Genomic DNA, 20,717 nt, shown 5'->3' with positions numbered 1-20,717 from the left:
CCGAGATGTAAAGCATACTAAGTTCCACTTTTCCTGAATTATTCTGGTAATGTTAACTTGTATAATTTAACATGTTAACTTAAAGTTCTTTTATTTCATAGCAACTCCATCCATTCCTCAGATATATTAAATACTTTGTGTAAGATATGTGAATACAATTAATTATTCAAATTATGTAAGCTAGATTTTATCTTTTAGATCACAAAAAGTAATTTTCCAGTTTGCCAAAAGCTTTGACCATTAGGTAGTTCTTAGAGGTCTGAGAAGTGAATAAAATCTATTTCTACACAAAAATTAAAGTGGCATGTTGATCTTATTTGACTTCTTCATAGATAAGAATATAGGAAAGAAACTGTGGCTTAGAGAAATTGACTGGCCCAAAGCCAGTCAGCTGATTAGTGGCAGAGTAAGTGCATCACTAGCTATTTAGTGGATCACTAATTTGATGTTTTCTTCTACTTTAATTTTTAATATTTTGTATTTTTCATAGCTGCCTATAGTTTAATATGCTTCCATAAAACTAACAGGTTGTTGTTGCTTTCCACTGATGCCTGCTACCAGTAATCTACTTTATTGGAACTCTTACCCATGAAGCTCTCCAGACTTCACAAAGTGAATTTTTACAAAAAAAGATGATCACATTGGTTAACAACTTATTCATGCACCAATGACAGTACCCAGCACATCTCAGTGCTCTTTAAATGTTTGTTAAATATACATACAAATTTTGAAAGATGAGGCTGGGTGTAGTGGCTCTCGCCTGTAATCCCAGCACTTTGGGAGGCCAAGGTGGGCGGATCACCTGAGGTCAGGAGTCCAAGACCAGGCTGGCCAACATGGTGAAACCCCATCTCTACTAAAAATACAAAAATTACCTGGGTGTGGTGGTGTATACCTATAATCCCAGCTACTCTGGAGGCTGAGGTAGGAGAATCACTTGAACCTGGGAGGTGGAGGTTGCAGTGAGCCTAGATTATTCCATTGCACTCTAGCCTGGGTGACAGAGCAAGACTCTGTCTCAAAAAAAAAAAAAAAAAGAGAAAAACAGCCAGGTGCGGTGGCTCACACCTGTAATCCCAGCACTTTGGGAGGATAGGGCGGGTGGATCACTTAAGGTCGGGAGTTCAAGACCAGCCTAACCAACATGGAGAAACCCCGTTGCTAGCCTGTAATCCCAGCTACTCAGGAGGCTGAGGCAGGAGAATCGCTTGAACCTACAAAAACTAGCTGGGCATGGTGGCTTGCACCTGTAATCTCAGCTACCCAGGAGGCTGAGGCAGGACAATCACGTGAGACCAGGAGACGGAGGTTGAGGTGAGCCGAGATTGTGCCACTGCACTCCAGCCTGGGAGACAGAGCAAAATTCCATCTCAAAAAATAAAAACAACAAATTTTTGAAAGATGTAAATATTATATCCAACAACTTATTTTCCTATTAACTCACATCAAAGTCATGTTTTATGTTTATAATATAGGATAGCACCATCTACATCCTAGCTACTCCAAAATGAATAATATTTACAAAGTATTGTGATGTCTCTAAAGGAATATATAACATATTTTTTTCCACTTTTCTAAATGGAAGATTTTTCTTCTTTCAAAACATAATTATTTTCTTACCAAATCCATCTGTCAATCTATTATCTCTCCCTACCCCCATATAATCTCCGAGTATGGCAGGGATTTGATATAAAACACCAGATACTTTCTTTGAAAATTTTTAAAAATTTATTTTGTAGACTCTCACTATATTGCCCAGGCTGGCCTTGAACTCCTGGGCTCAAGCAATCCTCTGCTTCAGCCTCCCGACAGCTGTGACTACAGGTACCTGTCATGCCCGGTTGAACACCAAAAAGTTTTTTTTTTTTGAGACTAAGTCTTTTGGTCACCCAGGCTAGAGTGCAGTGGTGTAATCTCAGCTCACTGCAACCTCTGCCTCCTGGGCTCACGTGATTGTCCCACCTCAGCCTCTCAGGTAACTGAGATTACAGGTGCATGCCACCAAGCTCAGCTAGCTTTTGTATTTTAAGTAGAGACGGGGTTTCACCATGTTGGCTGGGCTGGTCTCGAACTCCTGACCTCAGGTGATCCACCTGCCTCAGCCTTCCAAAGTGCTGGGATTACAGGTGTGAGCCACCATGCCCAGCCCAAATACTTTCAACATCTAACTTCATGTCCTTTCTTTTTGCCCTGTCCTAGATTTTCTATAGCTCATGTGTTTATCCAATGCTACCCTTTCCTCCCTAACTTAAGATATTAATTTATCGTTTATAAGCCAACACTCAAAAGACACTGTTCTACGTGCTTTACATACATTGATTCACTTAATCCTCATAACTCTACAAAGTAGGTACTATCATCCCCATTTTAGATGAGAAAACCGAGTAACAGAGAGATCAAGTAATTTGTCCAAATCCCAGGTATTAAGTGATGGAGCTGGGTTAGAAATCCAGTATTCTGGCCAGGTGTGGTGGCTCAGGCTTGTAATCCCAGCACTTTGGGAGGCCGAGGCAGGTGGATTGCTTGAGGCCAGGAGTTCGACTGGTACTGTACTCCCAGCTACTCCGGAGGCTGAGGCAGGAGAACTGCTTGAACCTGGGAGGTTTAGGTTGCAGTGAGCTGAGATCACACCACTGCACTCAAGCCTGGGTGACAGAGTGAGACTCTGTTGCAAACAAAACAAAACAAAACAAACAACTCCCCCTACAAAAGACCCAACCCAGCAGTCTAACTACAGTCTGCTCTTAACCACTGACTTATGGCTTCTCTGAGGTAGGTATAATAATAGAGACTCATACGGATGAAGAAAATGAAACTCAGAGATCAATTAACTGAAAATCATCCTGTTAACTCCAAAACCTGTATTTTTTCTATTATATCAAAAATAAAAAGTATAGAATTGGGTTCTGAAGCCATAAAGGCTGGGTTGAAATCCTGGCTCTGCCACTTAATAGCTGTGTGACCTTGAGAAAGTTACTTCTTTTTGCCAGTTTCCTTATCTTCAAAATATGGATAACAGAATTTACCACATAAAGTTATGAGAAATAAGCACAAAGTGCTCTGAAAAGTTACCTTAGTAAGCACTGTTATTTTTATTTCCAACCTACCTATTTACAAGGCAACAAAATAATTTGTCCTGTGTGCTACTCTGAGGAAGCAGCTGTAAGCCAGAGGTTAAGAGAATGAATGCTCAAGTTAGCTTGGGTTCAGATTTCCAGAAGGTGTCCCTCAGAAGGTCAGCCTTCCAAAATTTCAGCATCCTCATCTGTAAGAGCACAGTATCACCTTGCAAAGTTATTGTGAAGATTAAATGAGGTGATGTACAACTAGCACATGGCAAGTGTTCAATAAATATTAACCATGCATCATCGTCTCTGCATCTCTAGCAGCTAGCACAATGTTTACTGAATACACAGTGACACAATGAGGAAATTACGGCTTTTTTTTGTGGGTTTCCTTCACTAGTCCTCTCCTTTTCTTCCCTGGCAACATCCTATTTTTACATTCACCACCTCGACATCTTCCCTCTACTTAAAAGAGCAGTGTGGCAGCAAAGAAAAATGGAACATTGAGCTGGGCGCGATGGCTCATGCCTGTAATCCCAGCACTTTGGGAGGCCAAGGCGGGCTGATCACTTGAGGTCAGGAGTTCAAGACCAGCCTAGCCAAAACCGTGTCTCAACTAGAGATACAAAAATTAGCTGGGCGTGGTGGTGAGCACCTGTAATCCCAGCTACTCAGGAGACTGAGGCAGGAGAATCACTTGAACCCGGGAGGTGGAGGTTGCAGTGAGCCGAGAGATCCTGCCACTGCACTCCAGCCTGGGCTACAGAGTGAGACTCAGTCTCAAAAAAGGAAAAAAAAAAAAAAAAAAGAAAAATGGAACTTTGTTGCCACTTAGTTACCACTTACCTAGTAGTAATCATATCAAATTTTTAGCAAATGGAGTAAGCACAAGCAGCAACTGCTGCAAATCACCAGTAAAGAAGGGGAAATGGGATTTTTACCTTATTTGCACATGAAGAACTATGAGAAAATATTGACAATTGATGTAATTAAGGCATATCTCTTCCTTTTTCTATTTTTAACCAGAGTTTCATTCCTATGCTTTTAAACCACACAGAACGTATGAAATCCATGTTAACATTAAGCCTATTTATTAACAAGTAGCCCAATAATTACAGTTAGGTAAATAAAATATTTCAGAACTATTTTATAGGCTGCCTTACAAATAACTGTCAAAGGTGCATTCTCTTTACGTGAAAAGTTACACATGTTCTGAGTTTAACACTGCACAATGAACTGTGAAATTTGCCTAAGCTAATACCTGTTTAACAGAATACTGAAAAACTTCAACGTCATCTCTTTTCTCAAGCACCTTCATATTGCTCCCACAGTTCTTATAATCTTAATACAAATTGTCCAATAACCCAGACAAATTTCTCTGTGGACAAGAATTTTTAAAATTTAAAGTATTATATATTAATACAATCACTTTAGTTAAAAGTAAAAATTTATTGATCCAAAATTGCCAAAAACCTTATGCTAAGCAAAAACTTCATTTAAGCTTAATGCTCTTTTTAACTCCTGCACGAATGCCAGATAATTCACCACTATAACGTTGCTCTTCTTTACGAACTTCACGAACCTGGCCTCTTCTTCGAATTTTGGCTCTTCTGAACTTCTCCCTGTGTTTCACTCTGGGATTGCGGTCAATCTTCTTTCTCCTAGGAGTAAGTCCCCTATTTTTAGCAATTTGATAGGTAATGGCTCTCTTTGCATTCTGATCTTCAACAGCCTGTTCTTCAGTGCTATTTTCTTCTTTCTTTCTCTTTAGCTTTTGCCTGTCTTCTATTTCTTTATAATACTTCAGTTTAGCTTCTTCATCAAAATCAGAATCATCAGAAACATCTCTAACAGCACAGGCAGCCGCAGAAGTCTTTGAAACAGACTTTGGTTTGGGTTTGGTGGATTTTGCTTTCGGAATCAGTTCTTTCTTTACAGCATCATCCTTAAGTGTCAACAGATGACGAATTTCTGAGGCCAGCTTCTGATCCACAACTGACAGCTTGTTGATCAAATTTCGGTAGCTAACAAGCCTTTCTATGACAGGATGTCCATGTGCTGGAACTCTCCTAGCTTTCAGGATCAAATAAAAACTGATGTTCGAACAATAATTCAAGTAGAGGTTGTACTTCGTCCTCAAATATTGGCTTCCTTTTCCAGGTGGAATGATCCCTTGTTCCACCAACTGTAACAATGGCTCCAGCTCATCCTTCACCTCTGTCAACTTGACTTTCAGGTCTTCTATCAGCTCCAAGAGTTCTGGTGATTCCTTTCGCACCATTTTCAGCTTCTCCTTCACTGAAACTTTAGCCAAATCCTTCACGACCCGTGTCTCAGCCTCATCTACCTGAGGCACTGGTTTTGCAAAGGCCTCAACCCAGGCGACACCAAAATCATCCTCTTGCAGCGCTTGGGCTAGGCGCCGCTGAATGATCTGTGCCTCCTCCTCCTCCTCTCTTTCCTCTTCCTCTGCCTCCTGTTGACCCTGCCGGCCTCGGGACTTGGAACCATAGTCTGTGTCATAGTAAAGTTTTTTCCTCTGACCCCACGACAAACTGGGATCCACAGAGGCCTCAGCATCACTCTGCACGGAGCTCCCACCATCATCATCGGCATTCTCCTCCTCCTCCTCCTCCTCCCCCGCACTGCCCCCATCTTCGTCGTCCTCATCGTCCATATCTAGGGCTAGCACCTCCTCCTCCTCCTCCTCGCCATTCTCCTCGTCTCCACTCTGTACTTCATTCCAGCCCTTAGCTAAGGCGGCCCGGGACCGTGCCTCATGGAAGTCATCTACCTGATCTTGGTAGTAGCTGGTGTCCCCTGGTGAGGGTGGCAATCCTAAATCATCTTCATTATCGTCGGTGAGCGTGGGACCTGCCTTGGCTCGCACAGCTGCCCACTTAGCTGCTCCGCGCCGCCGGGATCTCCCCACCATGGCTCACAATCTCAGGTTTTACAGTGACTCCGGACTTTCGGCCACCTCTGACTTCGGTGCAGGAATCAGACGCTCCGATAACTCGTGGCTTTAAACAGCCGCGCGCTCCCCTGCCACCAGAGTTTGCAGACTCGGGATCGGCTACAGGAATTTCTTTTACCTTCCGGCCCCCAGCATGCCCTCCGCGTGGCGTATGATTCAGAACTTCCGCTCGGTCCCTGAGGCGAGGTCACGTTGATACCAACTTCCTTTTCGCTGTGCCCTTTGACGCTAGTCGATTCCGGTGAATTAAAAATCTTTCCGTGTGGAAACGAGAGGATAAGGAAGTTCCGTTCCACAGAACCCTTTCTGGGGCTCATGCGCTTATTCTGTAGTGCCTGGGCGTGGCTGGCGGACGGAACCTTGACGGCACCTCCAGGCGAGGTCCAGACGGCCAATAGAGGGCGCTGCGCTTTACGCCCTGGAGAAGTCCCGGGCGCATTCCATTGAGTTTTAACTGCGTGTGTACCCGGCGTTTGCGACCGGCAGGCGTGTGCTAGTGTAGTTTTCCTGCTCCCTTGTTTTCTCTTTTCTGCTTATCAGGCTGAAAATTAATCAGATGTTTTTCTCTCATACCCCCCCGCGCCCACCACCACATTTCTGGGCACCATAGCCTCAGACAGCGCCGCTAGACTCCAGAATCCCGCAGGAGGTTTCCGGGCTAGAGCGCAGGCCGGCCCTCCGGCTCGGGTTTACTCATCCCCATCGCCCTCTCCCTGCTTATAGAGCTCGGGGACCCGCTCCACTGGGGATCGATAAACCTAGATGACCCCGAGGCTGACGGTGGGAAGGCAGAGCTCCACTGCAGGGTCTGACTCTTCTCAAGGAGGTCTGCCCTGAATGTTAGAGTAATTCAGGGTGTAAGTTTTTAGGTATTACATATGCAAGGTTCGGGGTTAGTATTATGATACCTTTTAATGTAGGTAGTTGGAAGCTGAACTTTTGATGTGTTCCTAAAATTAATGGTGACATGGCTGGGCGCGGTGGATCACGCCCTTAATCCTAAGCACTTTGGGAGGCCGAGGTGGGTGGATCACTTGAGGTCAGGAGTGCAAAACCAGCCTAGCCAACATGGTGAAACCCAGTCTCTACTAAAAATACAAAAAAATTAGCGGGGCTTGGGGGCGGGTACCTGTAATCCCAGCTACTCGGGAGGCTGAGGCAGGAGAATCACTTGAACCTGGGAGGCGGAGGTGGCAGTGAGGCGATATCGCACCACTGCACTCTAGCCTGGGCGACAGACACTCTGTCTCAAAAAAATAAATAAAATAAAATTAATGGTGACAATTTCTGTTTTCTTTTTCTTTCTTTCTTTTTTTTGAGATAGAGGCTCGCTCTATTGCCAGGCTGGAGTGCAGTGGTGATCTCGGCTCACTGCCACCTCCGACCCCCTGCAAGTGATTCTCCTCCCTCAGCCTCCGGAGTAGCTGGGATTACAGGCACACGCCATCACCCCCAGGTAATTTTTGTATTTTCAGTGGAGACGGGGTTTCACCATGTTGGCCAGGATGGTCTCGATCTCCTGACCTCGTGATCCGCCCGCCTCGGCCTCCCAAAGTGCCGGGATTACAGGCGTGAGCCACTGCATCCGGCCAAAGGTGACAATTTCTTTGCAGAAAGTATAGTGTCATTAGGTTAATAAAAGTAATGCAAAATTTTAGAAAAGTGATACTTTAAACATTTTCCAAGTGCCTAAAGGTGTCTGAAACATTTTGAAATTTTTACAAGATTTTAGAAAATAAAATTTAGAAAGATGTGGGCAAAAGTTATATTCTGATGGTAAGCATGAATTTATTTCTTAATGTAAATTTTGGTACATTTTGTCATTTAGCAGATATTAACTGCTTACTGTTTGTTGCAGAATGCCACAGACAGTAGTGGATCCAAAGATGAATCAGCTAGTTAAGGACTTCATAATCAGGTAGAAAATAAGACACTCATACAGATTACCAGAATACAAGGCAGTGTATGATGTAAACCCAGTGCTGTAAGAGAACGGAGGGGTAAGAGATAACCTTTAGATTGCTGTTTTGGGAATATTGCTTAAAGAATATGACATCTGTGCTAGGACTGTAGTTATTTCCTTGCTTTAAATGTTAAATTTTCATTATTTAAACATTAAGTTTTATTTAGACACATAAAACAAATACTAATTGTTCATTTTTATTGCAAATTATTTGAGAATTTAGTCAGGCTTCAAGACTAAAATGCATATTTTATTATGGATAAGTTAGAAAAATATTTTGGATATTTTAAATGGGAATGATCACATTAATATTATTTAGTTTATACTAAATATTAAATTTCCTATCAGAACAGAGTTGCAGTATTCAATGCATATTCAGAGAGTATTGTATTCTAACATTCTCAGATCCTTTGTTTTTAGAGACAGGTGCTTGCTACGTTCCCCGGGCTGGATAAAACTCCTGGGCTTAAGTGATCTCCTGCCTCAGCCTCGTGAGTAGTTGGGACTAAAGGTGCAAGCTGCTTCACCCAGTTTTTCAGATCCTTTTGATAAAGAACAATTGATTTTCCTGCCTCAGACTCCCACGTAGCTGAGATTACAAGCACCTGCCACCACACCTGGGTAATTTCTGTGTTTTTAGTAGAGATGGAGTTTCACCATGTTAGCCAGGCTGGTCTCAAACTCCTGACTTCAGGTGATCTGCCCACCTCAGCCTACCAAAGTGCTGGGATTACAGGTGTGGGCCATCGCGGCCAGCCAATTTGAATCTTTATTATGTCATTGCAATGTCTGACTCAGGAGTTAGCCAGCTACACTAATGAGAGCCAGCAGGTTTTTTTTTTTTTTTTTTAAATATTCTTTTTGCCTTACTCTAAGCCCTTTATGGGATTTTCTTACTATGGAAATTAGGGAGTCTGTGAATGACACATTAGGTGATGACACATTAGGATACTTCTTTCAGGGCATTTGTTCTGGGTGTTGGAGGTATTGTATGATCACATTAGCTTAAACTAATCTTTATTCCTGGACTACTGAAGCAATTATAATTAATAATAGCTAACACTGAGAGTGGTTATTATGTGCTAGATACCGTTATAAGCTCTTGAAACCATTATAACCTTGTGAAAAGTTACTATAATAATCTGTAATTGGAGATGAGAAAATTAGGCACATATAGCTTAAGTGAGGTCATAAAGCTGATAAGTGTTATAACTAGATTTAAACCAGAACAGTCTGGCTTCAGAATCCATGTTGTGCTATAACTAAGTACTATACTATACTGGCTTTCAACTTTTCCTTTAATAGGTCTCCTTTTAGTCTCTGGTACATTTGATCTGGTACATCAATATCTTCCTAGAATATCATTTGTCACCCCATATCCTGGTTCAGAAATGTTCATTTCCTATCAAGATAGTAAAAACTTGTTTATTAACAGCATACATGGCTGTCCTGAAGTTTTACCCCAAAACAACCTTTCCAGCCATACCTTTCATTACTACAAAAACCTTCAATGCTAACCTAAGTACTCTACTATGCTTTATTCTCATTTGTAACTTTACTAATCTTCTGGGTGCTCAGAATTACCTGTATCAGAAATTTACAAATCATTGCAGATATCTTTTTGGTTAAGAAATTCTCACGTAAGCCCATCTGTAAGAGGACCTGTACCAGGCTATTTGAAAAGTTATTTTTGGTAGCAGTGAGTTAGAGACAACCTGGATATCCATCACTGGAAGAGCAGATCAATAAAATGTTGTAGAAGAATAGCACGGAATTTAAGAGCATAGAGTGATCATATATTCTGGCTTGCCCTACGATGACCCTGTTTAACCTGTTATCCCAGTGTAATTATTCATAGCACCTCCTTTCACTCTCATGATTAAGATGATAATTTTTTTTTGAGACAGAGTTTCACTCTTGTGACCCAGGCTGGAGTGCAATGGCAGGATCTCAGCTCACTGCAACCTCCGCCTCCCAGATTCAAGCAATTCTCCTACCTCAGCCTCCCAAGTAGCTGGGGTTACAGGCACCTGACACCAAGCCTGGCTAATTTTGGTATTTTTAGTAGAGACGGGGTTTCACCATGTTGGCCAGGCTGGTCTCGAACTCCTGACCTCAGATGATCTACCCGTCATCCTCCCAAAGTGCTGGGATTACAGGCTTGAGCCACCACGCTTGGCCAAGATGATACATTTTATAGACATTTAAACTATATAGTAATTGGAAGTAGATTATATATCCATATAGCAACATGAATGGATCTTTAAAACAATGTGTTAAGGGAAAAAAGTAAAAAATAGAATGTAATAAATAATATACTATTCACAAAAATTAAAAATGCAGGCACAATAATATAACAATACACATTTTGTAGGAATATAATCAAACAAAGTAATATACATTAAACACAAAAGAATAGCTGCTTATGGAAAATGAAGAATGGGATAAGGGTTGAATATTAAAAGGAATAGAAGAGGACATTTCCACAGACCCATAATAAAGTGCCAGGAACTGAGGAGAATAATTAACTGCACCTGAGATTTCATTAAAAAACAAATGAGCAAACATAAAAGGACTATATCAATTCATAACTTAAAATCCTGCAGAAGCTTCCCAATGTCTATAGCAGGGGTGTCCAATCTTTTAACTACCCACTGTCTATAGCAGTGGCGTCCCGTCTTTTAGCTTCCCAATTTCTATAGCAGGGGTGTCTAATCTTTTAGGTTCCCAATGTCTATACCAGGGGTGTCAAATCTTTGGCTTCCCTGGGCCACACTGGAAGAATAATTGTATTGGGCCACACATAAAATACAGTAACACTAACAATAGGTCGCCAGGCACGGAAGCTCACACCTATAATCCCAGCACTTTGGGAGGCTGAGGTGGGCAGATCGCCCGAGGTCAGAGCAGCCTGGCCAACGTGGCGAAACTCTGTCTCTACTAAAAATACAAAAATTAGCCAAGCGTGGTGGTGCACGCCTGTAATCCCAACTACTCAGGGGGCTAAGGCAGAAGAATTGCTTGAACCCGGGACGCAGAGGTTGCAGTGAGCCAAGATTGCGGCACTGCACCCCAGCCTCGGTGACAGAGCTAGACTCTATCTCAAAAAAAAAAAAAAAAAAAAAAAATTGCAAAAGAACTTACAATCTTTTAAGAAAGTTTACAAATTTGTGTTGGGATGTGTTCAAAACTGTCCTGGGCTGCATATGGCCTGCAGAATGTGGGTTGGACAAGCTTGATCTACAGGATCAAATTCATATGCTTCATCGCCACAGTCCTGCATAGATCTCAAACTTCCTGTCTATCAATTATGTGTAATTGTGCCTGATTTGTGTTGTTAGGTGGACAGTGACTTTTTCCTTTAGCGTCCATAGCCAAGTTCAGACTCAGCCTCCGAAGGTTATGGTTTCCTAGATAGATACTAGATTATATAGTAATCTTTCTTGGCAAGAGTAGTAGCAGGTAGATAGTGTAACACTTTTGGGGTGTGAGAAGGCAGTGGAAATGCAGTCAGTCAGTCCAGGTATGTACGTTTCTATACTCTGTCAGCACTTCAAAGCAGTAACCTTTAACAGCATTGTGTCTTTTGAGCTTCCATAGTTATCAGCAAAGGTCTTCACATTTAAAAGTAATTAACAAGGTGAAATATTTAATATACAGCTTTCATGAACTTAATAGTTGAGGCTCGGCATGGTGGCTCACACCTGTAATCCCAGCACTTTGGGAGGCCAAGGTGGGCGGATTGTCTGAGGTCAGGAGTTTGAGACCAGCCTGGCTAACATGGTGAAACCCTATCTCTACTAAAAATGCAAAAATTAGTTGGGTGTGGTGGCGCATGCCTGTAGTCCCAGCTACTTGGGAGGCTGAGGCAGGAAAATTGCTTGAACCTGGGAGGCAGAGGTTGCAGTGAGCTGAGATCGTGCCACTGCACTCCAGCCTGGGTGACAGAGCAAGACTCCATCACCAAAAATAAATAAATAAATAAATAAATAAAAGACAATAGTTGAATACATATTACTTTTTAAAATAATTTTTATTATTATACTTCAAGTTCTAGGGTACATGTGCACAACGTGCAGGCTCATTACATGTGCCGTGCTGGCCCATTGCATCCATCAACCTGTCATTTACATTAGGTATCTCTCCCAATGTTATGCCTCCCCCTACCCTCCACTGCATGACAGGCCCTGGTGTGTGATGTTCCCCATCCTGTGACCAAGTGTTCTCATTGTTCAGTTCCCACCTATGAGTGAGAACATGCAGTGTTTGGTTTTCTGTCCTTGTGATAGTTTGCTGAGAATGATGGTTTCCAGCTTTATCCATGTCCCTGCAAAGGACATGAACTCATCCTTTTTTATGGCTGCATAGTATTCCATAGTGTATATGTGCCACATTTTCTTAATCCAGTCTGTCATTGATGGACATTTGGGTTGGTACCAAGTCTTTGCTATTGTGAATAGTGCTGCAATAAGCAGCGTATTACATTTTTTCCCAGCATCACCGACTAGGCTGGGATGACTGAAGTTATCAAAAGAAGTAGCTTTTCTTTTTTTTTTTTGAGACGGAGTCTCGCTCTGTCGCCCAGGCTGGAGTGCAGTGGCCGGATCTCAGCTCACTGCAAGCTCCGCCTCCCGGGTTCACGCCATTCTCCTGCCTCAGCCTCCGGAGTAGCTGGGACTACAGGCGCCCGCCATCTCGCCCGGCTAGTTTTTTGTATTTTTTGGTAGAGACGGGGTTTCACCATGTTAGCCAGGATGGTCTCGATCTGCTGACCTCGTGATCCGCCCATCTCGGCCTCCCAAAGTGCTGGGATTACAGGCTTGAGCCACCGCGCCCGGCCAGAAGTAGCTTTTCTTAAAAATGTGCACAAAGGTAGTAATAGTAAACATAATAATTTGATATAAGACTTAGAGTGGGAAAATGTATTCTTGGTGTTAACACCTATCAATATATTTAGGTAATTTAATATAACCTCAGAAACATGCTGAACTATTTTTGGACTCAAAAAAGAAAGAAAGATTATATTTAGTTATAAGAAAGAAAATGGATGAAGTTCAGTTGCCATCTGCTTTCATTTCATCTAGTTTCATCTGTCAGAAACCACTTACTCTGAAACAAGTATGTCATAGATTCTTTTTGCAAATAAGGTCTGTATCTATTTTAAGTCACAAAAGTCTTAAAAGTGACTTGGAAGTAAAATACAGAGCTTCTACTGAAATATGTGGTAAATATTTTAGCTTTTAAGTTTTAATTTAAAAGGACTTGGTTTGATAGCCTTCATTACAAAATGAAGAATTCAGTGAAATTATGACACTGCTTTCCCTTCCAAACTCTAATTCAACTAAAAACCTGGCAATTACTTTCTAAAGATTATTTAATCACTTTTAATTTTTTCTTTGCATGAGAAAACTTGTAGATACAATAATTTTGATATTAAATATTGACCCAGTGATAATTACAGCTTTGGTGGTGAAGGTCTTTTGAAACATAGCCCATGTTAAAATTTTTTCTTTAGTCCTCCTCATTCTCTATAGAATCAAGTTCTTATCTCTAAGCGAATATTCAGGGCCTGCCTGTATCTGGCCCCAACTTATTTTTCCAGCTGCTTTCCCACTTTCATGAATTATATGTTCTAGCCAAACTAGATACTCATTTTTTTTTTCTCTTTTCTAGATTTTTATTCTCTTGGCCTCTCTTTGGGTTGTCTCATATTTCAATACTTATATGGCCTTCAAGGCCCAGCTAAGATTGTGTCTTCTCTAGGCTGTCTTCTCTAATATACTTCCTTCTATTAACATCTAATAGTCCCTAACTCTTCCTTTCTTAGGGATTTCTAAATATTTTCTCCATTGTGTTAAGACTAGTTATGTGCTTGTCTTGGCCGGGCGTGGTGGCTCATGCCTGTAATCCTAGCACTTTGGAGGCCAAGGCGGGTGGATTGTTGGAGGACAGGAGTTACAAAAATTAGCCTGGTGTGGTGATGCATGCCTGTGTCCTAGCTACTTGGGAGGCTGAAACAGGAGAATTGCTTGAACCTAAGAGGCAGAGGTTGCAGTGAGCCGAGATCATGCCACTGCTCTCCAGCCTGGGCAATAGAGCGAGACTCCATCTCAAAAAAAAAAGATTTAAGCAGGGGCCAAGAAATGGGAAGTTAAGTTTTGTATGTATTTGATTTGAGGTGTCTGTGAAGCTATTTAAGTGCCTAGATGTCTTCTAGACAGTTTGATATATGGATCTCTTTAGAGAAAGAAATTTTTGATATCTTTCAAATTCAGTTGAAACATGGGACCATATTTGATATTTAACTAAAAGCAAATAAAATACGATTTTGGATTGTTCTGACTTAAGTAACTAGCACATGTGAACTAGTAGACCAAAAGTGTTACACTGTCTACCTGCTACTAGAGTTACAGGACTACCTATCTCCAGGTGTCAAATTAAAAAGGCTTGGATTGACTGGGCACAGTGACTCATGCCTGTAATCCCAGCACTTTGGGAGGCCGAGGGAGGTGCATTGTTTGAGACCAAGAATTCGAGACCAGCCTGGCCCTCATGGTGAAACCCCATCTCTACTAAAAATATAAAAATTAGCTGGGTGTGGTGGCCCATACCTGTACTCCCGCCTACTTGGGAGGCTGAGGCAGGAGAATCATTTGAACCCAGGAGGTCTCGGAGGTTGCAGTGAGCCAAGACTGCACCACTGCACTCTAGCCTGGGCAGCAGAGTGAGATTCTGTCTCAAACAAACAAACAAACAAAAACAACAACAACCAAAAAAAGTGAGCTCTGTTAAATTTTGATAAGGTATTAGAAATTATTAAAATGACCTAAGAATTTAATAAGCTATTTGCAAATGTGATCTTGATCTATATCTATTTTGGGTAGAGATAAATTATTTATGCTATGAGCAAAAGGGAATCATTAGAGGGTTTTAAACAGGGAAAGATTGGAAGATTGACAGAAGGAAGTTAATGCAAGATAGTGATAGTCATCAAAGTAATGAGTTTTTGTGTCTAAATCAGGGTCCTGGGAATATGGATATGAAAAGTAGGCAGATTAAGAGCTAAGCATTATGCTAAAGTAATTGTTTATGTGTTGTAACCATGTTCTAGCATGTTCCATGCTTTACACTTATCAATTCAATTCTCATCAATCTTGTGAAGTATGTACTATAGTCATGCCCATTTTGTAGATGAAACAGAGAAAACAAGATTTGATAACTTGTCAGAGTCCCATTTGCACCCAGGCTATAACTGACTCCAGAGGCCTTGCTCTTTTGTTCAGTAGGAAGAGTGAGTAGAAGTGTTTCTTTAGACACATCTTTATAGTTGCATCTGATATTTTAAAAATAACTGACTGGATATTCCTCACCACAGATTTATGCTTTCTCCTTATTAGGGAAAATGAACTTAGATGATGTGAACACTCTGAATAGAACACTGTTAGAACAAGAAAATTATATTTTCTTACCTACTTTCCCAACTAAATCTTTAGAGTTCCCTTTTGGTGTTCTTTCATATCCTTTTTTTGGGTGCCATCTGATATTGCTCTTTATGAACACCTCTCTGCATCTGGAAAACATTAATATACAAAATTATACACATACGAAGAAAAGTGCCATAAAGTAATATGCCAGCTGAGTAAAATGGTATACAAGATACAAGATGAATTTATTAGCAAAGAAGAAACAAAGTAAAGGAGTGAACAGAATGGAATGACATTTAGACCTACTTGAATTCGTTTGAAAGATTTTAGGATTTTTGATGAGGATGAGCAGGAAGGAAAGAGAAATAAATTTATGGGAAGGAAAATGATATAATAAAAAAGATTCTGAAACAGGAATTAGCAGATCATATACAGGAGAAGGAAAGCAGACATATTTGACTAGAGCAGAAGCCTCTCCCAGAAATCAGTTAGAAGTTTTCTTAAAGCAGAGAAGGACTAGACCACTGGAATGGATGAATCGAAGGGAGCATATTCTTTTTGTTTGAGGGGTATCCTGGAAACCTTACTTATTATTGTGTCCCTAGACAGATTACCATGAAATCTAACCACACTTTTTTCACATGAATTTTTGGAAGTAGGCCCTTTTTAAATTAGGACCTGCCCTGCAGGTGATATGGTGAAGGGAAATAGCTCTATGTGATGGTCAAACCACTGACATGTAATATCTTAAACAGCAATTCTATGAAAAACCACTGCAGGTGCAAGTTTATTTAAAAGCCAACCACAACACAGGTGCAATTCTCCTCATAAACATTTAACCACAGAAGACTACCCTAAAAGTCTATACGGAAAGCTGTTTGAAAAAAAGAAGTCAATTTTTTTGTTTGTATTTTTAAATTTTTAGTAAGAATTTGGAATGAAGTTTCTTCCTTATATTTTGAGATTTTTAAAAAAGTTCAGCTTTTGCCTTTTTTTTTTTTTTTTGAGATGGAGTCTCACTCTGTCACCCAGGCTGGAGTGCAGTGGCATGATCTTGGCTCACTGCAACCTCTGTGTCCCAGGTTCAAGCAATTCTCCTACCTCAGCTCCTGAGTATCTGGGATTACAGGCATGCGCCATCATTCCCAGCTAATTTTTGTATTTTTAGTAGAGATGGGGTTTCACCATGTTAGCCAGGCTGGTTTTGAACTCTTGACCCCAAATGATCCGCTTGCCTTGGCCTCCCAAAGTGTGGGAATTACAGGTGTGAGCCACTGCACCCAGCTGACCAGCTTTTGCCTCCTGATACCTAAATATAAATTTTACATATACTGTACTTGGATAGAGATCAATATTTGAAGAAACTCTGCATATAAGAATAAAAATGTTTAGGGTTAAAAAATGCCAGTTAGTATTATCAGACATTTAATGAGGTAGGAAGTCACAAAGATTAGGAAGGAGGGTATCAAAGGGTATCAAAGTTGAGTAAAAATGCTCCGTTTGTCTTTTAATCATTTAATGCTTATATAATATCAGAAAAAAAATCATTCAGTGTATATCTCTGCAAAAATAAGCTAAAGTTTGTTTTTTTTTGAGACAGAGTCTTGCTTTGTTGCCCAGACTGGAGTGCAGCGGTGTGATCCTGGGTCACTGTAGCCTCCTCCTTCTGGGTTCAAGCAATTCTCCTGCCTCAGCTTCCCAAGTAGCTGGGACTACAGATGTACTTCACCACACCTGGCTAATTTTTGTATTTTTAGTAGAGCTGGGGTTTTACTACGTTGGTCAGGCTGGTCTCAAACTTCTGACCTCAGGTGATCCATCAGCCTCAGCCTCCCGAAGTTCTGGAATTACAGGCGTGAGCCGCCTTGTTCAGCCAGCTAAAGCATTTTTGTTAGACAAAATCATTTTTTATTATTTAACTTAAGTTATGGATTTACTTATTTAAGTTATGGATTTCTAAGTTTTTTATTGTATATATTTACAGGTTACAATGTGATGTTTTGATGTATGCATACCTTGTGAAATGATTAAGTCTAATGTTTCAATTCCCCCACCCCCAAAAAATGCCAATTAGAAGAAATTTCTCCATATAGATGTGAAAAAATAGTATTAATGGCTCTTGGTATTGTGAGAGGTAAAATGGACTGGAAGTTAAGAGGCTTAGGCTCTCTACCTTTAGCTTTAGAATGACTAAGATTGATTCTGAAGTTCAAAATAGATTCTAAGCTTATACAATTGAAATGGGGGGAAAGGCTGGGAATGGTGGCTCACACCTGTAATCCCAGCACTTTGGGAGGCCAAGGCGGGTAGATCACTTGAGGTCAGGAGTTTGAGACAAGCCTGACCAACATGGTGAAACCCCGTCTCTACCGAAACAGACGAAAATTAGCCAGGCGTAGTGGTTTACGCCTGTAGTTCCAGCTACTGAGGAGGCTGAGGCAGGAGAGTCGCTTGAACCCAGGAGGCGGAGGTTGCGATGAGCCGAGATCATGTCACTGCACTCCATCTTGGGTGACAGAGCGAGACTCTATCTCAAAAGGAAAAAAGAAATGGGGGGAAAAAGTTAATCTTATAAAGTGCATGGTGTTGTTTATCTACTACGATTCTTCCCCTCACTCTGCTGCAGCTACAAGGGCCTTCCTTCCTGCTCCTCATCCTGTGTGGGCCAAGCTCTTTCTTATTTTGTGTTTTTTACTTGCTGTTTCCTTTCTTGGAATAATGTTTGCCTGACTCTAGGTCAGGCAGAATGTCCCTTCCAAACACTGCAAATATAGTTGCAATTGCTTTTGTACTCCTTAATATTATTAAACATATTTTAAAACTTTTATTTATAATGATTCTGGATAAGTCATGCCTGCTCTTGTGAATTTGGACAGAGAGTGCCCTACAGGAGTTTTAGGAAGTTCAGAACAACCCAGCAAGGATCTTGGTAGGAGGACCGATTGTCAGATCAAGGGCTATACCTCAGTTTTGTCATAGTAAAACAACCAGGCTGGGCGCAGTGGCTCTCACCTGTAATCCCAGCACTTTGGGAGGCTGAGGCCGGCGGATCACTTGAGGTCAGGAGTTCAAGATCAGTCTGGCCAACATGGTAAAGCCCCGTCTCTACTGAAAATACAAAAATTAGCCAGGCGTGTTGGCACATGTCTGTAGTCCCAGCTACTTGCGGGGCTGAGGCACAAGAATTACCTGAACCTGGGGGCTGAGGTCGCAGTGAGCTGAGGTTGTGCCACTGCACTCCAGCCTGGGGGACAGAAAGAGACTCCATCTCACAAAAAACAAAAAACAAAAAAAAAACCTCTTTCTCGTTGTCTTTCGTTAGTAACTTTATGCATGACTTGTGAAATTCTAGGATATTTGGGGACTTTTAGTTTTGTGGTATTAAATTAATAGCAGTTATATATTCATGATAAGTATATATACACACACACACACATGATAAATTTTCCAGTCTGAATGCTTTGTCTTGTTTCACTTCTCTTGCAGATGATTTTTGCTGTTAGCTTCTCTTGGCAGCAGATCTTTCCTCCAGTGCTAATAGAATCTTCCCTCAGTTTATTTCTCTGGGTTGATTCAAAAGTTACTTTTGTATTGTTCAGTGTCTCAAACGTATAGAAGTTAGAGAGATGGTATATACGGAGAAGATTTAAAGGCCGTGCTTTTGATGGCCCTTTAACATATTTTAGAAGCTATGTTTTAGGGAAATAAATATCTCCATTTCCTCCCTGTATTCCTTGCAAGTGTGTCATTTAATTCTGGGTTTCTGGGGTTGTTATATATACCTGGTTGTAAAAGTAGTCATGGAGTTCCTCTGTAATAGACTTTGTAAATTTGTCAGATATAAAATGCTTATCTCAAGTATACATTTTACAGTATTCTTTTAAAATTATTTCTTTTTATGCCCTCTGAAATAAATAGATTCTGGAATATATCCATGAAAGTGCTAAGGAAATGAAAGATGATACTTTTTAGGGAAATCCAGGACTGATGATGCTCTTTCAATTCAGTTAACACTTACAATAACACTAAAGATTCTGTCAGATATATTTAGGGTATCACACACACACAAAAGATTTCTTTTTTCTAGCACATTTGGGAATAGTGATAAGTTATTTCTAAATCTAAAAGATTTTGGGGTTACTTGGAATTTACAGATTGACATTTACAGGTTTCGTGTAGACTTCATATTTTTCCTCCTAATTTTTAGAGCTGATTAAGCAATATTGTTTATTCGTAAAATTTATTTTTCATATAAAGTTCAAGGACAAATGGGTAATGTGACTTATTACACTAAATGTAGAAATTAATCCATTAAAAGGAAAATCAAGAGATTTCAGCTGCATCTCAGATTTAAGGCCAAGAAGGCTATTAAAAAATATCATCGTCTCTTTTAAGAGTTTAAGTGGCAAAATGCCAGGCTACTATCAAGACTCCTTTTATATTAGGGAAGGCTTTCAAGGGGAGAAATGAGATGATATTAAAATAGAGAACAAGGGAGAGATTGGCCTTTTATGATAAGTATTCATGTACCTTATGGATGAAACCCAGACTTTGAGTCTGTGTGATAGTACAGATGTATGAGTTAACTTGAGATGAACTGCTGTACCCAAAATGTGCTTATTAATGGACTGATACTGATGGAGATAGGACTTTAGATGTATGCTGCAAAAGTCTGTCTTAAGCACTATCCCATTAAACATTTTTCTTAATGACTTCAATAAGGATCTGATGGCATGTGTCAAGTTTGCAGATACTGTAAAGCTGAGAGAAATAACTAATGTGCTAGGTTTCTGAATCTGGATTAAAAAAGAATCTAAGACATTGTAATGTTGGTCTGAGTTTAGCAAGATAAAACTTAGGGACCAATGCTAAATCTCATGCCCAAATCCTAACTTGTTTAAATATCAAATATGGGAAAGTCACTACTTTATAGAAACACTTTTTTTTTTTTAAATGAGATTGTATACTTTAATTGAAGCCAATAGTGTAACATAGCTGCCAAAAAAGAGATATTATCATCTTAAGTGACATTTATTGAAAAATGTTAAGTTCGGCTATTGTTTGTACTGGCCAGATAACACTTGACTATTGAATATGTATCTAGATACTACTCTTTAAATAGGACATTGACAATATGGAGCCTATCCACAAAAGAGACTAATATTGTTAGAAGACAGAAACTCAGAGACAGTTTTCAACTCCTTGTAAAAATGTTCTCCATTCATCCTTCATTCAATCAATATACTTGAGGCAATCCTGCGCTTGTTCTTGGAAACAGAAGTAAGCAA

General features: G+C 40.5%; 1 protein-coding gene across 1 annotated transcript; it reads right to left on the bottom strand.

Moving 5' to 3' along the window:
- Positions 1-4,133: 4,133 nt before the first annotated feature.
- UTP3 (UTP3, small subunit (SSU) processome component, homolog (S. cerevisiae)) lies at positions 4,134-6,193 on the bottom strand. Its single transcript, XM_011927121.1, has one exon. The coding sequence runs from the start codon at positions 5,998-6,000 to the stop codon at positions 4,558-4,560; it is 1,443 nt and encodes a 480-aa protein (XP_011782511.1). The 5' UTR covers positions 6,001-6,193; the 3' UTR covers positions 4,134-4,557.
- Positions 6,194-20,717: the final 14,524 nt, after the last annotated feature.

The sequence above is a fragment of the Colobus angolensis genome, unplaced genomic scaffold, assembly GCF_000951035.1.
Source record: "Colobus angolensis palliatus isolate OR3802 unplaced genomic scaffold, Cang.pa_1.0 Scaffold70, whole genome shotgun sequence".
In the NCBI taxonomy this organism is placed as follows: domain Eukaryota; kingdom Metazoa; phylum Chordata; class Mammalia; order Primates; family Cercopithecidae; genus Colobus; species Colobus angolensis.
This window is presented reverse-complemented; position numbering and strand designations above follow the sequence as displayed.